Here is a 22,406-nt window from a genome sequence, read left to right on the forward strand (position 1 = left end):
AAAAAAAATGAAGTGTTTTCTTTTTCTCCACATCTTAGTGGAAAAAATGTGGAAAAGTAGAGAGATTTCAAATTGTGACTTTTGGCACCAGCAAGGAACTTGAGTGCTCTTCCCCTCAGCCCTCCCTCCCCCAGTTTGAAGGTATTCTTTGGCTTGGCTCTTGTTCATTCCATAGTTCATTTCAGAGGTTAGATTGTTAACTCTGGTTTTACCGTGCTCTGAGTGTGGAAAACCAGAGCAGATGTTTCAGTGCACATGCCAAACAGAGTTGAAATGAGTGTTTCCTAGAGCACCTTGTGTTCTCCAGTGCAAATGTCCCTGCAGGCTTCTTCTGAAGTTGGAGGAATTGTGCTCCTGTCACTGCTGTTGTGAAAACAGATCTGGCATTTCTCCTATCCCTAGAAATTGTCTTTAAAAGAAAGCAGGGGTGGATTTGGGGGACAGGGGAGTGAGCAGGGCTGTTTTGCTTTCTGCTGTAGTGTGCCTAAGGCTGCAGTTTCACTTAAGCTTTTGTTTCTGATTTGCAGTTGCTGACCCAGATGTAGCCAAGCTTCGTCTTCTGTCTGGTTTTCTTCCATTCTTCCGTCCCTTCCTCCCGCCCTCTCAGAAGCATCCTGAAGCAAGGTCCAGTGGACACAGATGTAGAGCAGTAAGTACCACTGTTGCAAGTGGGCTGGGTTGAGCACTTCTTTCATTAGAACCAAGTTCTAGATCAGGCCTCTCCAAGCTGAAGCCCGGTGCCATTTTTTCCCACTAACTAGGGGGAAGAAACCTCTCAACAGCAAGGTGTTGAAGCAAGTGCTGTGTAGGCAGCAGAAGTCCTGAAACGAGCAAATAACTCCAGCTGCGTGAGACAGTTGGTCTTAGAGAATCCCATCCGAGCAGGTAATTGTATTTTGCTGTATCAACTCTGTTTTTCAGAATGAATTGCATGTAGTTTTCTGGTGTGGTCTGACATTTAAAACTGGATAAATACTTCTTGGTTTTCAAATTTGGTCCTCAAATGTGTCCTCCATTTGCTGACTGGTCTTAGACTGGCTAGATTTGAGGGTTCCCATTTCCCAGAGCAGAATGAGGACTGTTTGCAACCCTGTGGACAACATCCTTCTAGAGACTGGAGCTGTTTTGAAAAACGTTCATGAGAGATTCATACGGAGGCTGAGTGGGGTTGGACAATTCACATCTCTGGCTTCCTATATCACAGGAATGAATCTCTTCTATTCTTTTGTGTGTTTTCTTGTGGGTGTTTTCCCCCTTCCCCATGATCTGCCAGCTCAAGTTTTTCATTTTATAAAATCATCTGTTCTTTGCACACAAATAACTCAACAACGGCAAGTTTTGTTATATGTTTATGGAACATACCGGTCAGCATAGCTCATCAGGTTTTTAGATCATGACGTGGAACACTGTTTGCAATGCTGCATCTGGAGAGGAACAGCTGATGGCTTACAAGTCTGTTAGCAGACTGCTGAGGGCACTTGATACGAGACAGTTCTTAAATAGGTGCTGAGCAGTGAAACTGCAGAACTTCTGCTGTACTCAGTTGTGCATGCCCCTCACCGATAGTTCAGACGTAAAATTTTGGCCTTGTCCAGTTAAGCTCCTTTGCCAGATGCACGTTTGGTGGTTCATCCTTCCTTCCTGCTTATCGCTGGATGTGGCAGCTGCAGGCTGCACAGGTTTCTTCCCTCCCCTCTGCAAATCAATATTACGTATACGTAGCCAGGAGCAGCTTATTGACTGGAATGGGTATCAAACTATAGCAATTATGGGATGATTCTTTTCTTCACGTATAGAAAACAAGTTAAAATAATAACCTTAATTTACTGCATAGCACCTAACCCTTCTTTCTTCCTTCTTTCCAAGCCAAACCATCCCTTTTTGGAGACTGGTTTGTGCTGCCTGAAAACTGTGGACTGGTTCTCTACTTCGAATGCCTTACCACGAACTTCATTTTTCTTGGCAGGTAAGTGCAATGCTCTTCTGTGGTTCGCCTTTCTAAAAAGTCAGTGAAGTCATGTGGTGTCTTAAGAGATGGCCCCAAACCACTGAACATCAGCCTGCTCAAAGTCATGTGTCCCCTGATTCTGCCTTCAGTCAGCTCAGTGTATTCGGTGTTGGCATTAGCCATGACAGCTCCCATCAGGAGCTGTGTGCTTAACGCAGGAGATCGGGCTCTTCTGAAAAGTCAGTCTCTGCATGTGTGAGGCTCACAGTCGCATTCACTGCAAGCCCTGGGAAGGTATTTCACTGTGGGCTGGGTTGTTGGTTTGCTGTCTGTAACGTGGGCAAGCATGAGCTGAAATTACAGATGCTGGTGTGGTGGGGAGAGAGGAGCTCTCTAGCACCACGCTGCATTGCTACCAGGGCTGGTTGTGGGTTTCCATCCATGCTTAAGAGGAGCTGATGGAAAGCAAACCCTAAAAAAGTAGTTGTGGGAAGGTGGGGTGGCGGTGGTGGTTTTGTTGGTTTTAACCAGAACTTTAAGAAACAACACACATTGTGCATTATGTATTTTTGCAGATCAAAGACCTCTAATACTCCACTCTGGAGATTAGGAAGGGAACAGCAGCCGCTCCCTAACCAAGCAGATGACTGGAACTGTGAAGGGCAAAGCACAGCCAGCAGTTACCTGTATCTCAGGCTAGGAGACTGGAACCCTGCGCTGCTACTTGAAGTGTTTTGCATTCCCCTTCTTCTCTGGTATGTGAGATCACTTAATCACTGCATAATCCTCTTTTAGGTGGAGGTGAGTAAATTCCCTTCGAGCTCTCTCCCCAGAGTGGGTGGAGGTCTTTCAGTCTGGGGACTATTTGTATACTCTCTACTAAGAGACTGCTCCTTCTCTTGCCCTCTTTCAACCAGTCACATGCCCACATAAAGTCTTGATGTATGGCCGTATCCATTGTTGTTGCTGCTTTCAGTTTTGTTCAAACTAGGTCAGCCCTTCCAGAAAGGCATAGTTTCCCCATCTGGTAATCAGCTGTGGAGATGCAATCACAACTGCAGTTAACACTAACTCTGATTTGTGTTTAATATAAGACTTTTGGCTAACATTTCAGCCTTCTATGATTCAAGACAGATTGTATTTTGTATTTGTTGTTTGGGTTGTGTAAATGAGACCTGGTGAGGGGATCTCCCGAAAAAAGAAAAAAAAAAGGGGAAGGCTTTAACTGTAGCTGACTGCAACTTTTATCTTTAATAAATACGTTAAAATAGTCATTAGATGTGCTAACAGTAGAATTGATTTAAAAAATCAATTGGCGTGTGTACAACAAAATTCCACTACTGTGGGCATTTTTCATTCTGAAAGAGGGTTTTCCTGTGTTTTCAATGCAACACGAAGACAGATCTCAACGAAGAGCACACCTTTTGAACTGCTCTAGAGCTGTCTCCTAAACAACCGTAGCACCTCAGGTGAGCTGTTACTTTGAGTCCTGCAGCCTGCTGGCATTCTCCAGCCAGAGCTGCCTGCCTGCTGAAGGTGTTTCCACCTGCAAAGTGTCATGGGTGAGCCAGCAAGGAGGGTGAGGCGCAGCAGGGGGGAGTCTAAGAGGACAGGAACTGAACTAAAATTCCTGGGGCCATTAATAATCTGGAGCAGGGGAGCCAACTAGTGTTGAATGTGGCAAAACAAAATTTCCCAGCTTGGGCTGACAGATGAAAAAAAAAAAATCCTTTCCTGGCCCAGAAGTAGCTTTGGATTTGTTGATTTATTTTTATTTTTTTTTCATTTGAGAAACCAAAGCAAATACATGGATATTACGTAGAACATAATAAGGCTTCTGTTCTCAACCAGCATCAAGTAGTGAAAAGATAAGAGAGCAATGCTGCTGGGGTTATAGGACATTTGGAGTAGAAAAAGTACCATGAAACTGCTGGGCGTAACTATTAATGTTTAAATGGCAATAATGCTCTGTTGGATTTCATATGCTGTGCAAAGTCAGTTTGGGTCTGTCCTAGAGTGCTTACGGATACAAATTGGCATTGCTGACCGTTTTTGCAGGATGCGGTATCTGTCCCTGCTCTGGAGCTGTAGCACCGTGGCATCCCTGCTGTCCACAGACCCCATGTGGAAGAGCTGTCCCATGCTCCCTCTGCTGCCTTATATCAAGGACTGATTCCAGCAGCTCTGACCAGGAACGTGAGTTAAAGTCTAAATTGTTAAAGGCTGAATTGTACCCAGTGGTTTTTGCAGTACAGAGCAATGTGGTCCAAAATCTGTTGCTATGTGTCTGAGAGTCTCTGTTAAAGGGGCAGCTGACAGTGTCTTTCAGGGCCTCATTTTCATCTTTTTCAAGCCTGGGGGTGGCAAGCAATTAGACCTGTCAGTGTTCAGCAAACAGTAACTGCTTTTGTAGGTGTTATCAAATTAATCCATCATTCAAAGCTGTGCTTTTTACTTGAAGCAAGTGAAAAACTGCATCTTGACTATTAACAAGTACTGGTAGATGTATATACGAGAGCCTGTTCTGATTTTTATTAGGATATTTAGAGGTTTTTCAGTAAGTCCTTCTTGCCATGTTCTAAGTTTATGTGAAGCCATTTGGAGGAGGGGTCAGGTTTTTTAAGTCATCAAGATCACCAAAGTAACAGCACATTTTGATTCTTTGATTAGAGCCTCAAAATGGGCAAAGAGCATTAATAGAAATCAAAGCACTCAGTTGCATGCTTTCCAGCATGAATTTTCAGGATATAACCATGCAAGTGATAAAGACCTACACTTGGCACGTGCTAAAAATGAGTTCAACAGCTCAACCCAATTCATTAAAAAAAAACAAAAAAAAAAACCGTTTCTGATACTAAATTCATGTGTCTGTGCCTAAGATAGATTTCTTCAAATCAAATAGTCTCTACGTGAATTTTCTAGGAAAAAAATATTTTGGAAATTGTATTTTTATTGTAGTGAAAATAAGATAGCATTATGTTTATATGTATACACACAAAAAGGAACAATACACTGTATATACAACAAAATGCCTTGTGCTCAGCATAACCGATAATCTCCTCAGCTTGTGCCCAGCAAATACCTGAATACCTTGGAGCAGGTGCCTGGTCCCAGCTGCCGTACCCAGCTTAGCAGAGGCAGTGCAGAACCTCCCCAGGACTGACAGCCCAGCTGCACAGAAGCGAACCCCAAGCCTGGCACCTCCCCGCGCTGTGCAGTGGTGGTGACCACGAGGCCTCAGTGTCCCAGGACGGCTCACCCATGTCCCTGCAAGAGTGGGGCTGTGCCTTACGAAGTCCGGACCAGCGCTGCGCTGCTCTAAGAGCCCAGGGTCACACAGCACAAGGTAAGCTCTGCCTGATAACATCACATCCCAACAACATGAAGCTGCACTGTACTGCTTTCAGCTGTCTGGTGTTATTTGGACTTACAGTGATTTATGTACGCATTTGTTTGACAGATTCATGGCTCTGATGACCATGCCTGCTACTCAAGGCAAGAAGACACCATGCAAATGATCCAGCGAGGCTCTCCAGAAGAGGAAGAGGAATCACACTGAAATCTTTACTGGTTTAGATATGCGGCCTATAGACAAGTAAGTAAGTCTCACTATTGTTGAATTTTAATAAGTATCATTTGGCTGTTGGCACACATGGGCTGAGAACTACAAATAATTATCTTGGTAAAGATAACAGTTACCTTGGCCTTCTTTGTAGGTAGAGGCTGATTTGAGACTCTTTGTGCCTTAATCCTGACTGCAATGTTAGTGCCTTAACAACAGATTTGGTGACTGAGCAGAGGTCCCACATACCTTAACATGCAGTCAAAACTCTCGTCTTAACTTCAAGATAAAATTCAGTTTCTGTACCTCAGGACACGCAACCCCTCTCGGTTCAGCTATTTTTAAATGTTTGAGGCTGGCTGCTCCTGCTGGAGAAATTCTACCCTGACTGCCATGAAGCTGAGATTACCAGAGCTGGGGTTTTTTGCTTGTTTGTTTTTCCCAATAAAAAAAATTGCCATCTACCAAATATGCATCCATTTAAATACCACAGCCTGATTTTGAAACACAGCCCACCGCAGGCTATTGCCCAGTTCAGTAAAGAAAATTTAACTATTAGTTGGCTGAATTCAACGTGGAGTAAACACTAAATACAATTTTTAAAAAGATGGGCACCAATGCCACTAGCATTTCGTCGTTAAACTATTAATCTTCCTATTTCAACAATTAAGTGCACTCTGAAAATAAGCTGTCAGGGAAATAAATAACAGATAAACAACTCATATTAACAACAAATTGTCTATGTACAACAAAATTCTATGTTAGTCACTTAACCTTTACAGAATATTGTTATAATGGAAGCCCTTTTGTGCCCCAGCTTGTGTCTCTGTCAGGAGCAGCTGGAGAGCCAACTATCTCGACTTAACAACACGATGCTGCAGAATTACAGCTCTGCCTTGCTCAGGCACCAGATGTGGTGACTGAACGTCAGCGGTGATGCTTAGTGTTTGGGGAGAGCCTTCCAGTACTGGGTTCTGTTTTGCTAATGCCAGCTGACAAAAGTTAAAGCAGGCAGCCATAGAAAATAACAGCCTCTGCAGTGAGGTTAGGGTTGTATTTATAACAGGAATGCTTTACAATAATGCTGACACCATTTTATCATCACGGTTCTCTCCTACAAACCATTCATGTGCAAACTAAAGAGCTCTTCCCACTACTGCTTTATACCTGTACCATTGCTACAGTAGGCTCCAGTGAAGGGGATAAATGCCAGACAGGAATTGTAAGGGTGCATTTTATTTTTAGTTTGTGCATGTATCTTCTCTTTTTTTTTGTATGTTTGTTGTTTTTTTTTGTTTGTTTTGTTTTTGTTTGTTTGTTTTGCATTGGTATACAAACTCACATTGTCCATTTCAGAGTTAAAGAAAATGAACTTTCATAACCTCTGCCACTTCGGATCACCTCTTTAAAATGTCACTTTACGCAGAAAAGCCGGAGGTAATTGAGATAAACAGACATCTGTACATTTCAGCCAGTCATTTAGAAAACATCTGTATCCATCCATGCAATGTTAAGACTATAAGTAACTTTGCAGTTACATCTGAGCCCATTGCTATGGCAACGAGGTAGTCTTTATCTCCCACATGCTTTCTACTGATTCCTTTTTTTTTTTTTTCTTAAAGCAGCTTCCTGAAATGAAAAACAGAGAAGCAATGATTAAGTTAGTCTCTTTCAAACTTTGGATTCAAGGCTCATGTGAGGCAGCCCTTTCTATTTTCCAGCTGTGGAAAATTTAGAAGCTGATCTGTCTCAAGATGAAAAAATGAACAACTGACATGGAAAAATGTGAACTGCAGTTATTTTCAATTAAAAGAAGTGGAGTTGGTGATCTTGGAACACAAGGGTTTTGCTACTGCAGTTAATTTTCATCTGATCCCAAGGAATTGTACTGCAGTATCTTTCAAACTAACAGAGCTATCTGTAATTTGCTGTTTGCTACAGTGAGAAACCAGTTCAATTCTGCAATAGCCTTTTCCATGCTTAACTTGCATCAAAGCACACAGCTCAGCTTGACTAACTGTTTGGAACTGTAAGCTTTTTATTCTGATAACGTCTCCGCAATATCAGACAGTATTGTGCTAGTGGCCTGCTAGTTTTTGGTTAGCTGCCAAGTCTTGAGCATGGAAGATCAATTAGTATGCTTTTAAAATTTTTATTTAAATTTAACACCAGGTAATATTAACGATGCTAAAAAGAGGTAAGAAGGTTCTATTTGTACTTGAAGGGCCTAATTGATGTCCGTCAGCGCTCCTCTGACACCCATTAACTTTGGAATTCTTCAGTACTTTGAACGTAGCTGCTGGGGATACCTACTTTTGACGGTGATTATTTTAAGTGCTCTAGAAGGGTCAAACCTCTTCAGCAATAATGCTGAAATCTTAACTTCTAGTGCCCTAGCATTTCTAGACCCTTCATACGAAGAATATAGCGATGTAGTGAAGGCTTCATGAGAAAACATTAAAGGAATTAGCCAGACAAGATATTTTACTCACATTTGATGCTGCCTAACGAACTCTGCAAACTGACGGTCTTTAGCGTAGAGCTCTATAATTCGAATTCTGTCCTGAATTTCCTAGAATACAAGGAAGATAAATTTAGGTACATAACAGAAATTAGAATACTCCTGAAATAGCTGAATTCTTTTTCTTGGAAAATGAAACTCATATGCTTTGCTATTTCAATAAGATCTCGAAATGGGGCAGCCCAGAACTAAAATTCTTTATGCTATTTTTAAAAGCGAAGCACTTCATTTTTTGGAGGCCAGTAGTACTTAGCTGTTAAATCAAAACCAGGGCTTGGAGGGAATGTGGCATTTAAAAGGCTTTACCAAAACCATTTCTCTCTCACAGATACTTTTCCCTACACCCAAGCTGGATTCACACCTCTCACCATCGCTTAAGGATTTGCGGTTAGCTCGTGGATGTAAATCCCTTCTCCTCAGCCTGCTAGAGTGAACGCTGGATACCATGTACACAACAAGGAAGGAGAACGATATGATCCATCTCACAGGTCAGAAAGATCTAAACTTCAAAACCTCTGTATTAAAGGCCTGGAGGCTCTGGATTTTCACCATCTCACTGCAACTGTCTTACATGTGGTAGTTGGCATTAAAAGCTAAAGACTATGTCTAGCACTAAAGCAAACCACTCCAGTCCTCATGCAGCTACTTAGGCAGTCAGCTCTGTTATCATGTGAAATTCATTACTCCTCCAAGCACACCCATTCCTTTCCATACGCTTAATAGCAAGCAGGTCAAGAAGGCCTTTCTCTCTCCTCCGATGTAGTTGCAGCAGCCATAGTTGTGACTTATTTAGCTATTGTACATCTCTGCCAGTATAAAAGCCATGTCACTTACCTCCTTTGTAAGCTCACTGTTTTCATAAATGTGCCTTATCTCTTCACTGCTGTAGTCGGTGGACGTGTCTGCGCTGGTGGAACTGTAGGATGTTAGCTGAGGGTACCTGCGGTAGTAGTGGCTGTAGCCAGTCGTATCGCTTTCGTACATGGGGTTGTACTTAACGGCATTCTCAATGGACGAGAGGCTGTCACCCTGCCTGGGGGAGCGACAAACAAACCGTGAGCTCTGCAGCCTGGCACTGGGAGGTGCGTATACATGCAGCCTGTCGCTTGTCAATGACCTGCTAAGACTTACGACAGAATTACTATCCTCCTAGTGACAGATGTTCTTTAAAATATTAGGTGGCGTCACTTACCCCTGAGAGTCCTCAGTGTCGCTCTTCGTGTATTGGTCTCGAAGGGTCCTGGCCAAGAAGAAGATGACAGCAGATGCCACAAGAAGGAACCCTGCCACAGAAGCAATGGCAATACCCACAACCAGGGGCTCAGACACGTATTCCTCACAGTGCTCCCCTCTGTACCACCAGTTCTCTCCTACACGACACCTGCAAAAAGGAAACACTGGGAATTCAAACACCAGCCAAAAACTATGACTTAAGTTAATGCAGATGTATTTCATTTCTTCTTATGACAGTGCCTTAGTTATCTTAAAAATATATTTATATGCTTAAGCACTAACATTTTATTATTATTGTGAACAGCCTCTTTTGTTATTGAGGAGTTTAGTGAAAAGAGATAGAAAAAATAATAAAAGGACAAAACATTAGTAATGGCAAAAAGCCTGTGGTTTTTGCTATTTAGAGTATCCTGCAACATGTTAAAACTGTAAGGTGTTTAGACCAAGTAAAAAGTTAGGCAGTGACAGAGCCTTGCACACGATGTAGTAAACACTGTAAATGTAGTCTTAATGATCTTGTAATGCAAATACACATGAAGGCGTGTTAATGAACAGCATGTTTATGGTATGTAAACTCCACAATGATTAAAGACACAAAATAAATTACTAGAAAGATGGGGTGCCTAAAAGTGTATCTTTGCAGCTGCTCCCTTAATCAGCGATTATTATTTCTGCCTTGCCATGGTACTGAATATGACCGCTGTAACTAATATCATCTTTAAACATACCAGTACAAATAATACAGCCGCATTATAGGTGTTGGGGCCTTTTTACTATAAAAAAAAATCAAGGAATTGCAAGGTATTACAAGCACTCACAGTACTGAGCCTTATTAATACTACACATTAGATATTTATGTCAAAAGACTTAATTTACTACGAGAGTTTATTAAATTAGTAACCAGTATTTGAATTTCTTCAAACTGCTTTTTTCAAAAAAAAATACTTTACAAATATTTTTCAAAATATTTTTCAAAAATACTGGCCAGAGCATGCTTGAGCTCAGATACTTGTTTCTTATTCATGTATTATATAAATAAGATAAAATTTATACTGTATCTGTGAAAGTATCCAGCCTCATAGCATTAAAAAACATTATATTGTTTTCCTGTTAGAAGCCAGGACTGTAAGATTGACTTGAAAAGTTAGAAGTAAGTTTTTAAAAAAAAGGACCTGAACTAATAAACAATAACCAGTAGTAGCTATCATTCCTTTTCTGTAGTTATTTTCCTAGCTTTTGTGGAGGGCTGTACGTAGTTTCTAAAAATAGACGGTTACATTGCTGGAAAGGGAAAAAAAATAAGTGCAGTATTGGAGTGCACATCAATTTATCTGTGTCTTGTAGAATCATTTCACCTACCTGTAAAATATAGGCATCCCAGTCACATGCATCTGTATCTTAAAAATCACAAAATTTAAACCAGGGGGCCTGCGTCTTGAAACCACACGTGTTTTTTCTCAGGTTGCCAATGCTTTACTTTTATGATGTTTTTCTTAATTAAAAGCACCATTTTTAATACATATAAGGATGCTTTTCAAATCTGAATTTTTGCAACAGAATCAACTCATACATGCTTTATGACATTATCTAACACTTTGCTACTTAAGGAAACCGCCAGAGAGAAGTTCTGTCTCAAAAGGTCAATGAAGGTGATTTTAACAACTGAATACATTCATTGCTATTATTTTCCCTAGATAGTTTTGCGGACTGGCATTTCTGTTCTACTAAACACGTTTGTTACTGTCTCATTTCCAAACTTTACATAAGCAAACTAACCCTTCAGCAGCATTACATGACCGATAACCATTGGCATCTCACCTGTTATGCGTTACCCTGGGGAATTTTGCACAACTCTCATGGAAGGCTAGGACAGAGGAGGCAGCATGGCTTCGCCATGTGTTGAACAGGATGACCTACCTGCATATGGCGCCTTGCCCGGGGCTGATGTCGCACTTGCCATCGTTCAGGCAGAAGTTGGGCTGCAGATCACAGATGCTGTTGCACGGCAGCCCATCGATGCTCAGGTAGCCGGGATTGCAGACACACTCAGCCTCCCCACTCCAGCGATTCACCAAGCACTCGGAGAACTCATTGCAGGCCTGGAACTTGCAGGGATCTGCTTGCTCACCTGAGAACACACAAAGCAGAAAACGTTAATAGTCGATGAGAGAGTTAACTGAGGCAAAGCACCATTGCCATTTTCTCTAATGACCTGGTTAAAATAATCTGCAGAAACCCAGCGTGCGTCTTTCCCAAGTCTCAAAGGGTTCTGCTAAGGTGAACAAGCGCTACGAAGTGTTCCTGTCTGCGCAGCGCAAGTGAATGGTACGGCTAAGACCACCCAGCAAGCCAATTGAAAAAGCAAGCGTAAAATGTTCTTTTTCTTACTGGAACAGGCAGTACCTCAGATGTTCTCTGTCTGCTGGAACTGTATTTTGCAAATGAATAAAACACAGTTGATCTCCAGTATTTCTTGTTACAGAAAACCTAGGCGACACACAGGGAAGGGCAAGGGGACTTGGGACACAGCACCCACTGTGAGGTGATTTGCTTTTGTCTGCAAGGAACACAAGCTTGTAGCATTTGTGGCATATCAAGCTTGAGAGGGCTGGCATACAGTCACACAATCAGTATCAGAAGATGTTTCATGCTAAAAATGACCATCTTCATAACAGAGCTACCTCAGAAGGACAGCTACCACTTGCCATCAGCTCAGCACTGTTATTTTCCTTAACTTTAAAACAGGAAATATTTCCAGGCTGCTTGTATGGTAAACTACTGGCTAACTTGGGCAGCAAAGAAACTTCCCCGTATCAGAAGACTAAATTAAGAGGGCCAGTAATGTTTTACTGCAATCAAGCCCTAACCACAAGAATAAGGCAGCAGAAAGTATCACTGCAGACTCCTCACAGCTAAACGGGCTGCCAGCAGTGGGAATAGACCCATGGAGCAACTCCAAACCATACATGAAGATAAGCTCAAGAGAGAAGGACACCACTGCCCTTGCTGACCAATCTTCCTCCAACTCCTTGGTAAAAGCACAGTGGCAATTACATAAGCAAGTTTTGTTCCTGTATTTCTATACAGGCCCTCATACAGTTTGCTCAGTCCGTGTCCCATTTTGCTTTTCATGTCTTCAGTCCCATAACAGACTTCTGGTTGTGTACTTCAACTCTGTGAAAGTCTGTCCTAAACTCCAGTGGGCGATCTCTGAGCTGCCAGAATCCTAAGCAAGTTCTTAAAGCAAAAGTAGCTCTAAATCCCTTGCCCCAAAACTGCATTTTTCTGCCATCCTTACCTGATTCCACATCCAGGGAATATTTATCGATGGCCAGGTTCATGGTGTGATACGCAGTGTTGCAGAAGTCTTCCAGGATCATGTACACAGCATTGGTGACATTCCGAGGCACGGGTTTGGCGAATTTCATTCGACTGTTCACCACAATGCTGCCATTTCTGAAGTTCAGGATCTCCAGATTCTGGAAGCCTGTTAGGTTTGACTGAAGGTACGGCACCAGCTGCAGCACAGGGACAAGGACAGAAAAGCTGAGACTTCAAGTCTCTGCTCAAGCCAGTTGCACTGGTATTGCATCAGGCAGCGGGGATCTGAAGCGGTTTACCCAAATCCCACAGTAAGGGTATTAAAACTTTTCCCAAATATCAATTTGCAGATGGTTTCTTAGTCTACAATTTATATGCACAGTTCTTGTGACACACACGGTGCTCTCCCCTTGCTCTAAGCACCAGGCATACTTGTCATTTCAAAGGACATTTCTGTCGAGCCCCTTCCCCTTCTGTCTTTCTTCTTTACTCCCTCCATCTCCCATAGCAAAATACTGATTTCGGTCAGGAGATGGGAACTGCCAGGTTAGAGTTTGGTAATTGTTGCTGTATTACTCCTATGAAGCTTAGCTAGCTATTGGCTTTTTAAGAGATCAGCCAAACTGCCTCTTCATTAGGGTGGGTTGAATATGTTGCAGAAAGGTTATCTCCTGACAGGCCCAATTTATTTACTTCTCTCTCCCCATAGACTAAATCCAGAGCACTCCAGAAGCAATTGAATGGAATGCTGTACTGGCTTCAGCTACCCTGCTGCATCTACTGACACCAGCAGAGCATCTGGCACGTATCACAGTTAAGATAATGAGCTTTGGAGAGACAGAATTGTGACTGAATAAAAACAAAACAAAAACCTCCCCTCTCCCCCATGTTCCCAGACAGCATTTTCCCATAGAAGGACATGCATAATATCTGGACACACCTGTCTCGTGTTTGTCTCTGCAAAACAGAGCATACCAACTGGGACTGACCAACAATTTCTACCTGGCAATGGATATTTAGCAGAGAAGTGCTTCTTACCAGTTCCAAGAATCGTTGCTCCAATGCTTTATATTCAGGGGAATTTTTGTTGAACAGGTCCTCTGAAAACATCATGTTGGTAACCCGAAGACTGAAAAACACGACCAGAGCTCGTGATGGGATAGGAGTGCTGTTGTGGTTCTCACGCGTGGCCCACGCCACGCTGGCCATCTCTGTGGATTGGGCACGGGTGGTCAGCTCCACGTGACTGTCAGTCAGGCTCCTTCCCTCCTCACTCGGCTCAGGAGAAAAGCTGACAACGCTGACGTGATCCAGCCCCACTGACACATCCAGGACCCTGGCTGTTTCATCTCCCACCTTTGCTGAGGTAACCACCGATGGTGACGCTGTGGATCCCATTGGTGGGAGATTGGATGGAAGCTCGGCGATGTTTGCTGTGACGCTCACAGTTACGTAGGAGTTCCTAACAGTGCTGATGCTCGTGGAAACAAGCGTGCTGTGGTCTGTACCACCCTGTCCAGCAACACCCTCTAGAACAGTGGCCTGCTCTGTTACAGAAGGAACCGTAGTTGCAGCTTCAACTACAGTTGGTGTTGCTGATTTTACTGTCTGATCTAATATATTTTCTAGCACTCTGTCAGTAGGCCAAACATCAGCTGGTTTCTTTATTGCCGAGCCAGTGTTTTGGCCTGCCAAAGATGTGTCCAGGGCTTGCTGCTCTTCTGTGGAAGTATCAGTGTTCACCACAAAAGGATCTGCAGTCAGAATACTTTCTGAACTGCTTGTGTCCAAGTAGCCTATCGTAGCAGATTCAGTCAGATCTGACTGCCCTGCTGTGAACAGTTCTTCTGATGTTGGCCTGCCTTCATGCTGGTGTTCAACTGCCTCAGAAACGATCTCCTGACCTACACTGGACTCTTCAGGTTGCTCCACACTGAGGCTTACGGTAGATGTGAGACTATTGTCTGTACTGAGGGTTACTGTAGGCGTAAGACTATTGTCCACACTGAGGGTTACTGTAGATGTAAGACTACTGTCCATACTGAGGGTTACTGTAGATGTAAGACTACTGTCCGTACTGAGTGCTGCAGTAGATGTAGGACTATTGTCCATACTGAGGGGTACTGCAGGTGTAAGGAGACTATCATCTTCAACAGACACATCTGTGTTGTGTGTTGAGACAGGGGCTTCTCCAGTTGGCATGTCTACAAAGGAATAGTCCTCTGATGGCTCCAGAATGAGGACTGGTTTAACAAAAGAAGAATCGTATGTGCTCGATGCTTCTGTCTGTGTAGATGGCTCCACAGGTAGTGGCTCCTCTGTCTGAAGCAGAGATACGTGCTGAGTTGTAGTCTCAGGAAAGACAAATATTTCAGATTCATCAAGAAAATTTTCTTCTATGTCAGCCATACCTTCATTTTCATCTTTGGAAGGATCATCATCTAATTTATTCTGAGAGTTAAGAATATAATCTAAGATCAGGCCTTCAGGAATATCCTCAGTTCTGATTAACAAAGACTCATTATCATCATCAAGCCAGCTATCAGGACCAGGGTGGAAAACAGGTTCCAGCGTTGCTTCTTCCCAAGGCCAAATACTTGATTCCGTTTCTTTTCCTGAACCATCAAAAGCTGAACCAGACCCATCTTCATATGTAATTCTATCTCCGAGATAAATATCAGTTTCAGCTTCTACAGGGTGTAGTTCTGAGGGAAAAGGATTTTCTTCCACAGAATTATGCAACACAGAGTCTGCATTGTTACTGTCTGCAGGACTACCCTGAGTTACTTTTTCCACCTCAGCAGAGGCTGTTGCTTTAGTATCAGTCTCCGTGACTGACGAGGAGGCCACTGTTGATGCAGGAGACAGGGGAACTACGTAATCATCTGTAGATGGAGGTTCTTCAGGCACGAGGTGAGAAGGGGGACTCGAAGGCAGAATAAAGTCTTCTGATAGCCCAGTATCTTCAAACCCTAAAAATATAATTGAGTTTATATTTTATATTTTTATATTTTTTATATTTAAAAATATAAATGAGTTTCCACTCAGTTTTTGTTTATACCAAAAAAGAGTCAAATGCAGTTCATTTTGTTGGCTGTGGATCTGCATTCAGCATGTTTCCTGTGATGTATACTGACCTTTGTATGCTGAAGTTGGAAGGACCCCTGGTAACCTCTCCACTTTTCATTATGATATTCTATGAGCCAAATCAGGGCTGCAGAGTATGCAGTAAAGCAATTAATGTGTAGTATGTCCTTAGGCTAATTAGTCTGCTTCAATTATGTCTGCATGGTATCATGCCCTATATGAAAATATTTCTGTGCAATTAAAGAAGCATCGTGCATGTAATTTCCTGGAGAGGCAAACAGGCATTATCACCTGTTACCAGCATTTGATCAAAATGAGAAGGTAAAAACAATCAGAGTAATATATCCAATTTGTAGACCTTTCTGAAAAGCCATTTTGGTAAACTACCCCTTTGGTGAGCGTCACAGGACACTCGTGTCCAAATTTACACTTCAGTCAATGGCATGAACTTACCATCTGAAGAATCAGGGGCTGACAGCCATTCCAGGGAGTCCACAGAATCACGCTCTAATGCTGGTGCAGTGACCAAAGGAGGAGTCTGATTCCCATCTTCTAAATTCAGCTCATCAGGCGAAGAGGTGACATCAACTTCGGAGGAAAGTGGAGCATCAGGTGTCCAGCTGGCCTCAGAGTCCTGATTTGCTGGTCTTCGGTGGATTTCATTGTCATTGGACTCTTCACTATCTGAAGTGGAATCTGGTTTGGTGGAATCAAAGGGCAAGGTATTGCTGACCGTTGATTCATCTGCTGAAGGCCGTTCAGCTAAAAAGGTGTTATCCTGAAACAAAACCACAACCATTATTATAGGGGCAGTACGGTCTGTCCACGTTGGGCTGAACATATCAAAGGTGTTAACCAGCAGCAAAACAAGCAAAATCTGGTAGTATTGCCTCTGTGAGGAAGTAACAATAGCAACAGCAGGGGCTCAGCTGGAAGGATTGGCAAACGTACCCTGTGCTAATAATGTTCAACATACACGTACAATGCACGTCCTTGCGACATGCATTTTGTGTCCAGTCATGGCCACTTCTAAAGGAAAACAGCCGTTCCAGTTCTTTGGAGTGCAGCTTCAGTTAGCGTATTAAGAGACTTACCCTCAATACCCAAACCATGTCCTTTCCTTTTCCTTACTGAAAAACCGAACTATTTCTAATTAAATGGAAAATAAGCACACAGAATACTGCCTTCCTTCCTAAGGCATGAAGAGGTCGTAGCAGCTATTATTCATCAGCTCCATAATCAATGCAGTAATTATAACATTATAGTTATCATCATACATAAAAACAGTTCAGAAACTGAACTCAAATGCACATAGGTATGTATGGTTGGTGGTCATTTATGTTTTGGTATGTGAACCTGAGAGGGGAACTATAACCATAATGTAACTTAGAACGTAGAACAACTTCAGTCTCAAAGCTGAAATACTTCTATGGAAAGAAAACTTTTTGTTCAGCAGTAATGATGAACAAAGAGTATACGCAATGAAATTTGCAACTTATATGTACTGTGAAAAAAGAATGTCTTTTTAAGCCTCCAATCTGCACACTATGTACTTATGTGCCATGCTCCAGTCACTATTTGGTTTACAGCTAGAATACCAAACACGTTTTATCTTTGAATATTAATCTACTCCCACAGTGTCTCATGAGGTAATGATATTGCAGAATATCAGTGAAGAGATTAAGTTACTTGGTCAAGACTACAAAAGCAAACTCACTGCCTACAACTCAGGGATTAGCGCTTTGCACGGCTACCTGTCCACCTATCAATGCTGTGCAACAGTCAGAAATGGGGAAAAAAAGCCTTGAGGTATGAAAAACTGTCAAGTGAAGAAAGAAGGATTAATTTACTAAGAACTAATTGCTGATGGTGGCTAGTACATGTAAAGCAGACGCCAGACAAAGGTTTCAGTAGTACGTATTACAGTTCAAAGAAACTATTGATTTAATCATTCTGTAGCTCACTGTTCCTTTCAAATCCCTCTCTTTTATTTTAGAATGAATAATAGGAAAACCCCAAATACTTTTCAGATTGAAATTTTACTCCTGGTAGAAACATGAGTGAATTAAATTTTCAACTTCATTCAAACTGTATGTGAACATTTTAGAAACAACGAAGTTATTTTCACCTGACTATTTGTCTACCTGAATTGACCATGTTTTTTTATAGCTGGTTGTTCTATCACCACAGTCTTCTCATATTTCTGAATGTATATGGTAACAATCAGTTGAGAAGTATATATACCATACAGACATGTGCTCCAGCAATTATCTTTTTTGGCAAAGTTGGCTATTATAAATAAACCTGTGAGAAAAGTTACTGTGCAAGATTAGAATTACACATATAAATTACACATATAAATTCCATAAAGAATGAAAAAGGACTACCAGCAATAGCTTCTCAATACATTTTTTATGTGAGCATTTAGTTGCCAGGAATTGCACCTCATCATTTATTTTAATGTGGATAGATGTTCCTATGACAACTAACATTATTCAAAGATTCTTGTTACAGTGCTATATATTATATTAACAAGTTTAATATCATATTGGCAAGTGCTGGTTTTTTGCTAATGTCTTGAAAGGCTTACAAATATGACAGATGACTGCAAACACAGAACACCCTCCCTGATTTTCCATTTTCTGCTGCCAGAAATACATTGTGCTCAATAAGCTAAGGCATTCTACCTGTTAGAGCTCAACAGAAATAACAAGAAAATGCAGATTTCAAAAGCTACACTTCCATTTTTATTCATTTTTAAGAGATCTGTAAAACTCAAAGAAAGGAATTAATGATTAGTTGGTACCATCTGCTAGCAATAAGATGGTGAAGTAATGATAGTTCCACATTATGTCATGACCCTGTACGATAATACAAATCCAACTCATTCCCAAATCAACTGCAAAAAATAATAGCAAAACTCTTTCTCACAGGTAATGGTTCTACTTAACAGCATCTACTTGAACCATGAAGGTTTGATATCTCTGCAAATAACTGACTAATCATTTTGGCCTTCTTTACTGTTTTAGCAGCTTAGGATTTTCTTAAATTTATCTGAAATTACTTCCCAAATTATCTGTGTATTGCAGATTGTACACAGCTATTTTCTTGGATATACTCAGTATATTTGTATATACTTTGTATATAACCACAATTTTTGACTGAAGACAGAGATAACATTATTATTCATAGGCCATGATTAGAAAAATGTAACATCCAGTATTTTTTCCTGTACATACTATTCCCTAAAAATGATTTAAAATGGAGTAACATTGCAAAGCTATCTCTACTCTAAAATCTTCTTGCCTGTATATGTCCAAGTATCCACAGAAGAGAATGTGAAAATGGCAGAATTATCTTACTAAAATAAACATATGTAACATTTTAATCCAGTTAGATAGTTCTAGAAAATAGAAAGCCCCTTCCTGAAAGTTACATTAAATTCCTATTTATCCACATCAAGATTAAACCATTTATGGCAAATGAATGAATTTGCTTTTTAGATACTAATGGTTAATTTTTAAAACTCTGGGAAAACTGGCATGAAGTTAAGGATATTATACCTATGACCATTAGAACAGGAATCGCTGGCTTCTGTGAAGTCACTGAAAATTTTGCTTCTACAATGATTTTAGAGGTTGGCCTGAAATAAAGCATGGTTTTATTCACAACAGTATCTCGTAATGAGCTTTGTGAAAAAAAACCTACCATCAAACTTAGCTGGATCTGGGTTTTGCGGCATGAACTGAGCTCATTTCTTTTTGGAAGGCACGTCTGTGTTACTCAACAGAGCAGAAACCTACTGGATAAATTCTTAAGCCCAGACAATGTTCCACCGTTCAGAAATTCTAGCTGTCAGCAAAACTCAATCTCAGCAGTGCTGGCACCTAACATGGCACCTCTGCTTGAAGCCCCATTGCATGGTACAAGTATGTTCAGGGATACTAACTCTCCTGTCCAATGAAGAGCCTGATTCTATGTCCTGGGTTGTTCCAGAGGTAATCACATGAGATAAATGCACACTTTTAAAAATGGAATACAATAAACCAGTGGCTATTATTTTTTTTCTGTTTTTCCTTTGCTGGCATCAAGGGGATGGACATCTAAAACCTGAAGTAAGAACTTGTAGGGAAAATGAAATAGTAACAAAAGGAGCATGTGAAATTTACCTTTATCTCTTCTCACAGGCAGCTTTACTGCTTATGTTTATTTCTCACTTTCCAAAGAAAGGCAGGATTGTGGAACAAATTATGTTTTTAGAACAATTTACAGTCTAATTAAACATTGTGAAAAAAAACAAACAAACAAACAAAAAAAAAAAAAAAACAGACAAAGGAAGCCTAAAGAACAAGACACGGCTGCACAGCCAGAAACACAACAATGTGCCAGGTAATATAAGATGATCACAGAAAAGCGTTGTGCACAGGTAACAAATTATCAGGTGAGAGAATTCACCAGAGGTTTTTTTCCACTATATGGTGTGCCTTTCCTGACTGTATTCTGCATGATCAATAGGATAGAGAAGCTCTGGGTGCTGGCTTTAATGCCATTTTGCTGAATTAAGCTGTTCAAATGCGTGCAAAGGACATACCTCAAATAAAAGGTCATTGCTCAGAACCATACTCACATCAAACTCCGCACGCTCCAACACACCTGGATGCTCAGTAATCCAGGATGGATCTGCTTGGGTAGGGTGTAGTATTTCTTTCCCTGGGAAAATATAAGTACATAGGTTCAAAATGCTGCAGTAGCAGTGCAAAGAAACTGTTTTAGAACAATTTGTTTAGGCTGAAAAACCCTTCCTCATCTCAGATCTGTGAGACCTGTTCAGCAAGTTTGCCAGAAAGATTTTCTCTCGAAAATACCCACAGATTACACACAAGAAGTGCAGAGAAAAGATGGGAACAGGGGAGTGGGACAGCACTGCTCTACCAACTATGGTAGGACCTTTGAATATTCAACAATAAGCCAAGTATTTCTTTTGTGCTGCTCAAGGCCAAGGCAGAGCTGCTAACCTAAAGTGCTGAAAGCAAACTGCATCATGTGAAACACATTTCCCCTTCTCTTCCTGTTAATTGCTGATAATATTACTGCACACCACAAACCTTGGTGTCAAAGGAAAAAAAGAGACAAATCTAAGGGATTGACAATGGGATGCTACTGCTATTGACTTGACCTGGTTAAAATTAGAGCAAAACCAACTGCAACACCATCGTGTTTGTGATTTTTTTTAGTTATTCAGAGGGCAGATGAATCGTAAGTAAGACTCACCATTAATAAGTTGGAGAGAGTTTGGGTCTAAAATCAAGGAAGTGTTTTCAAGCAAGGCATTTTTCTGGAGAATTTCAGCAATATAATCTTGGAAATCGCTGATGGTGTAAACAACTGTTGGATTATCCTCTATGTCCATAAAGGAGTTGTCCTCCACCTTGTTGGAGTGAAGGTTAATCAGGTCCCAGGTGGCATTGCTGATGGCTTCTCCATCAAAAGTAACAGCATAGTGCACTTCCACCCCACTGGGGTTTTGCAAAGAGAGAAAACACACATGAGAGATGTAAGGCTTTCCATGGCAAATGCTATGATTTTTTTTCCAAAAACCTGTGTCCCTACCCTTTCTTTAAAAATACAAATACGTTGTTTTTAAGGATTCTAGGTAAAATTAATTAATTATATTACTTTTCACACTTGTGTCTGCCTACCTGTGTTTTCTCATGGAAAAGGTTACCAGAACACAACATCTGGCCTGGTCACAGCCCTGTATTTCTACTTCTGAAGGGCAGAAGGACTACCAGGAGACCAAACTGATGGCTTTTTGCCTGTATTATCAGTAGACCCGCCAACATGCAGTGGTGTGAGTGATGCTTTTAAGGTCGTCATGCCCATGATGGGAATGGATCCGTGGTAAGAAAGGAGCCTGGGAAGACAGGTTGTGTATAGTAGCAATACAGCAGCAAGCGGGAGCCCTGATCACTGTCACTGTGCAGTGTCCATCTGCTTGAAATAATGCCTCTAGCAACACTCAAATAGCATTTCATACACCTTATAATTAGAAGCATTTATTCTAGTCTCATTTGATCATTAATTCTCTAACAAAGTTTCGTATCTATGTACAGCTTAGCTTTTTCATATTAAGTCTCCTCCGTTTTCTCCATGCTCTTCTCCAACCTATGTCTGGATGTCCTCTTCCACATGACAGAGTTGGTAGCAACCAGATTTGCCATACACTGGGCATAAGCACAAGGGAGTCTTAGAAAATAGAGCATACTTTGGCTGTACATGGGGCACAGCAAGAAATGAAGTAATCTATGAAGTGCTAGGAAAACGTGCTCCAAAGATGGGTTTCCTTCATTCCACAAAGCTGGACTAAAAGTAAAATTACCAAAGCAATGGTTCTGTTCAGAGAAGGCTCTAACGCCCCAGGGCCAGGTACAACAAAGACACAATCAGCAAACACATGAACTAAAACCAGGAACCTGCTGGAGTTTTGCTGCTGGCCCTGTTATTGAAATGAGCCCACTGCAGGCTCATCATGAGCACTGAGTGTCAGTAGAGGGAATGAAAAAGGACAGCAGTAGCAAAAAGGCACGGCAAAGATGCCATACAGCATGCTAGTCAGAAAGTAACATTTACATTTAACACAACTGTGCTGTCAGTTGCAGTTAATAATTGCTAAGTAATAACAATGACACCACCATCTGTCTGGAAAGGGCTATAACATCTGGTATTTCGGACAT

The 22,406-nt window shown here is 41.4% G+C and overlaps 1 protein-coding gene across 1 annotated transcript; it reads right to left on the reverse strand.

Annotated features, from left to right (window-relative positions):
* Positions 1–4,460: 4,460 nt before the first annotated feature.
* Positions 4,461–21,510, reverse strand: LOC101802526 (interphotoreceptor matrix proteoglycan 2). Its single transcript, XM_072023627.1, has 11 exons — positions 21,372–21,510; positions 20,944–21,188; positions 20,300–20,382; positions 16,126–16,450; positions 13,624–15,557; positions 12,563–12,782; positions 11,182–11,392; positions 9,224–9,412; positions 8,866–9,064; positions 8,003–8,082; positions 4,461–7,139 (listed from the first exon to the last, which is right to left on the reverse strand). The coding sequence occupies exons 1-11, from the start codon at positions 21,383–21,385 to the stop codon at positions 7,127–7,129; spliced, it is 3,513 nt and encodes a 1,170-aa protein (XP_071879728.1). The 5' UTR covers positions 21,386–21,510; the 3' UTR covers positions 4,461–7,126.
* Positions 21,511–22,406: the final 896 nt, after the last annotated feature.

This window comes from Anas platyrhynchos, chromosome 1 (assembly GCF_047663525.1).
Source record: "Anas platyrhynchos isolate ZD024472 breed Pekin duck chromosome 1, IASCAAS_PekinDuck_T2T, whole genome shotgun sequence".
In the NCBI taxonomy this organism is placed as follows: domain Eukaryota; kingdom Metazoa; phylum Chordata; class Aves; order Anseriformes; family Anatidae; genus Anas; species Anas platyrhynchos.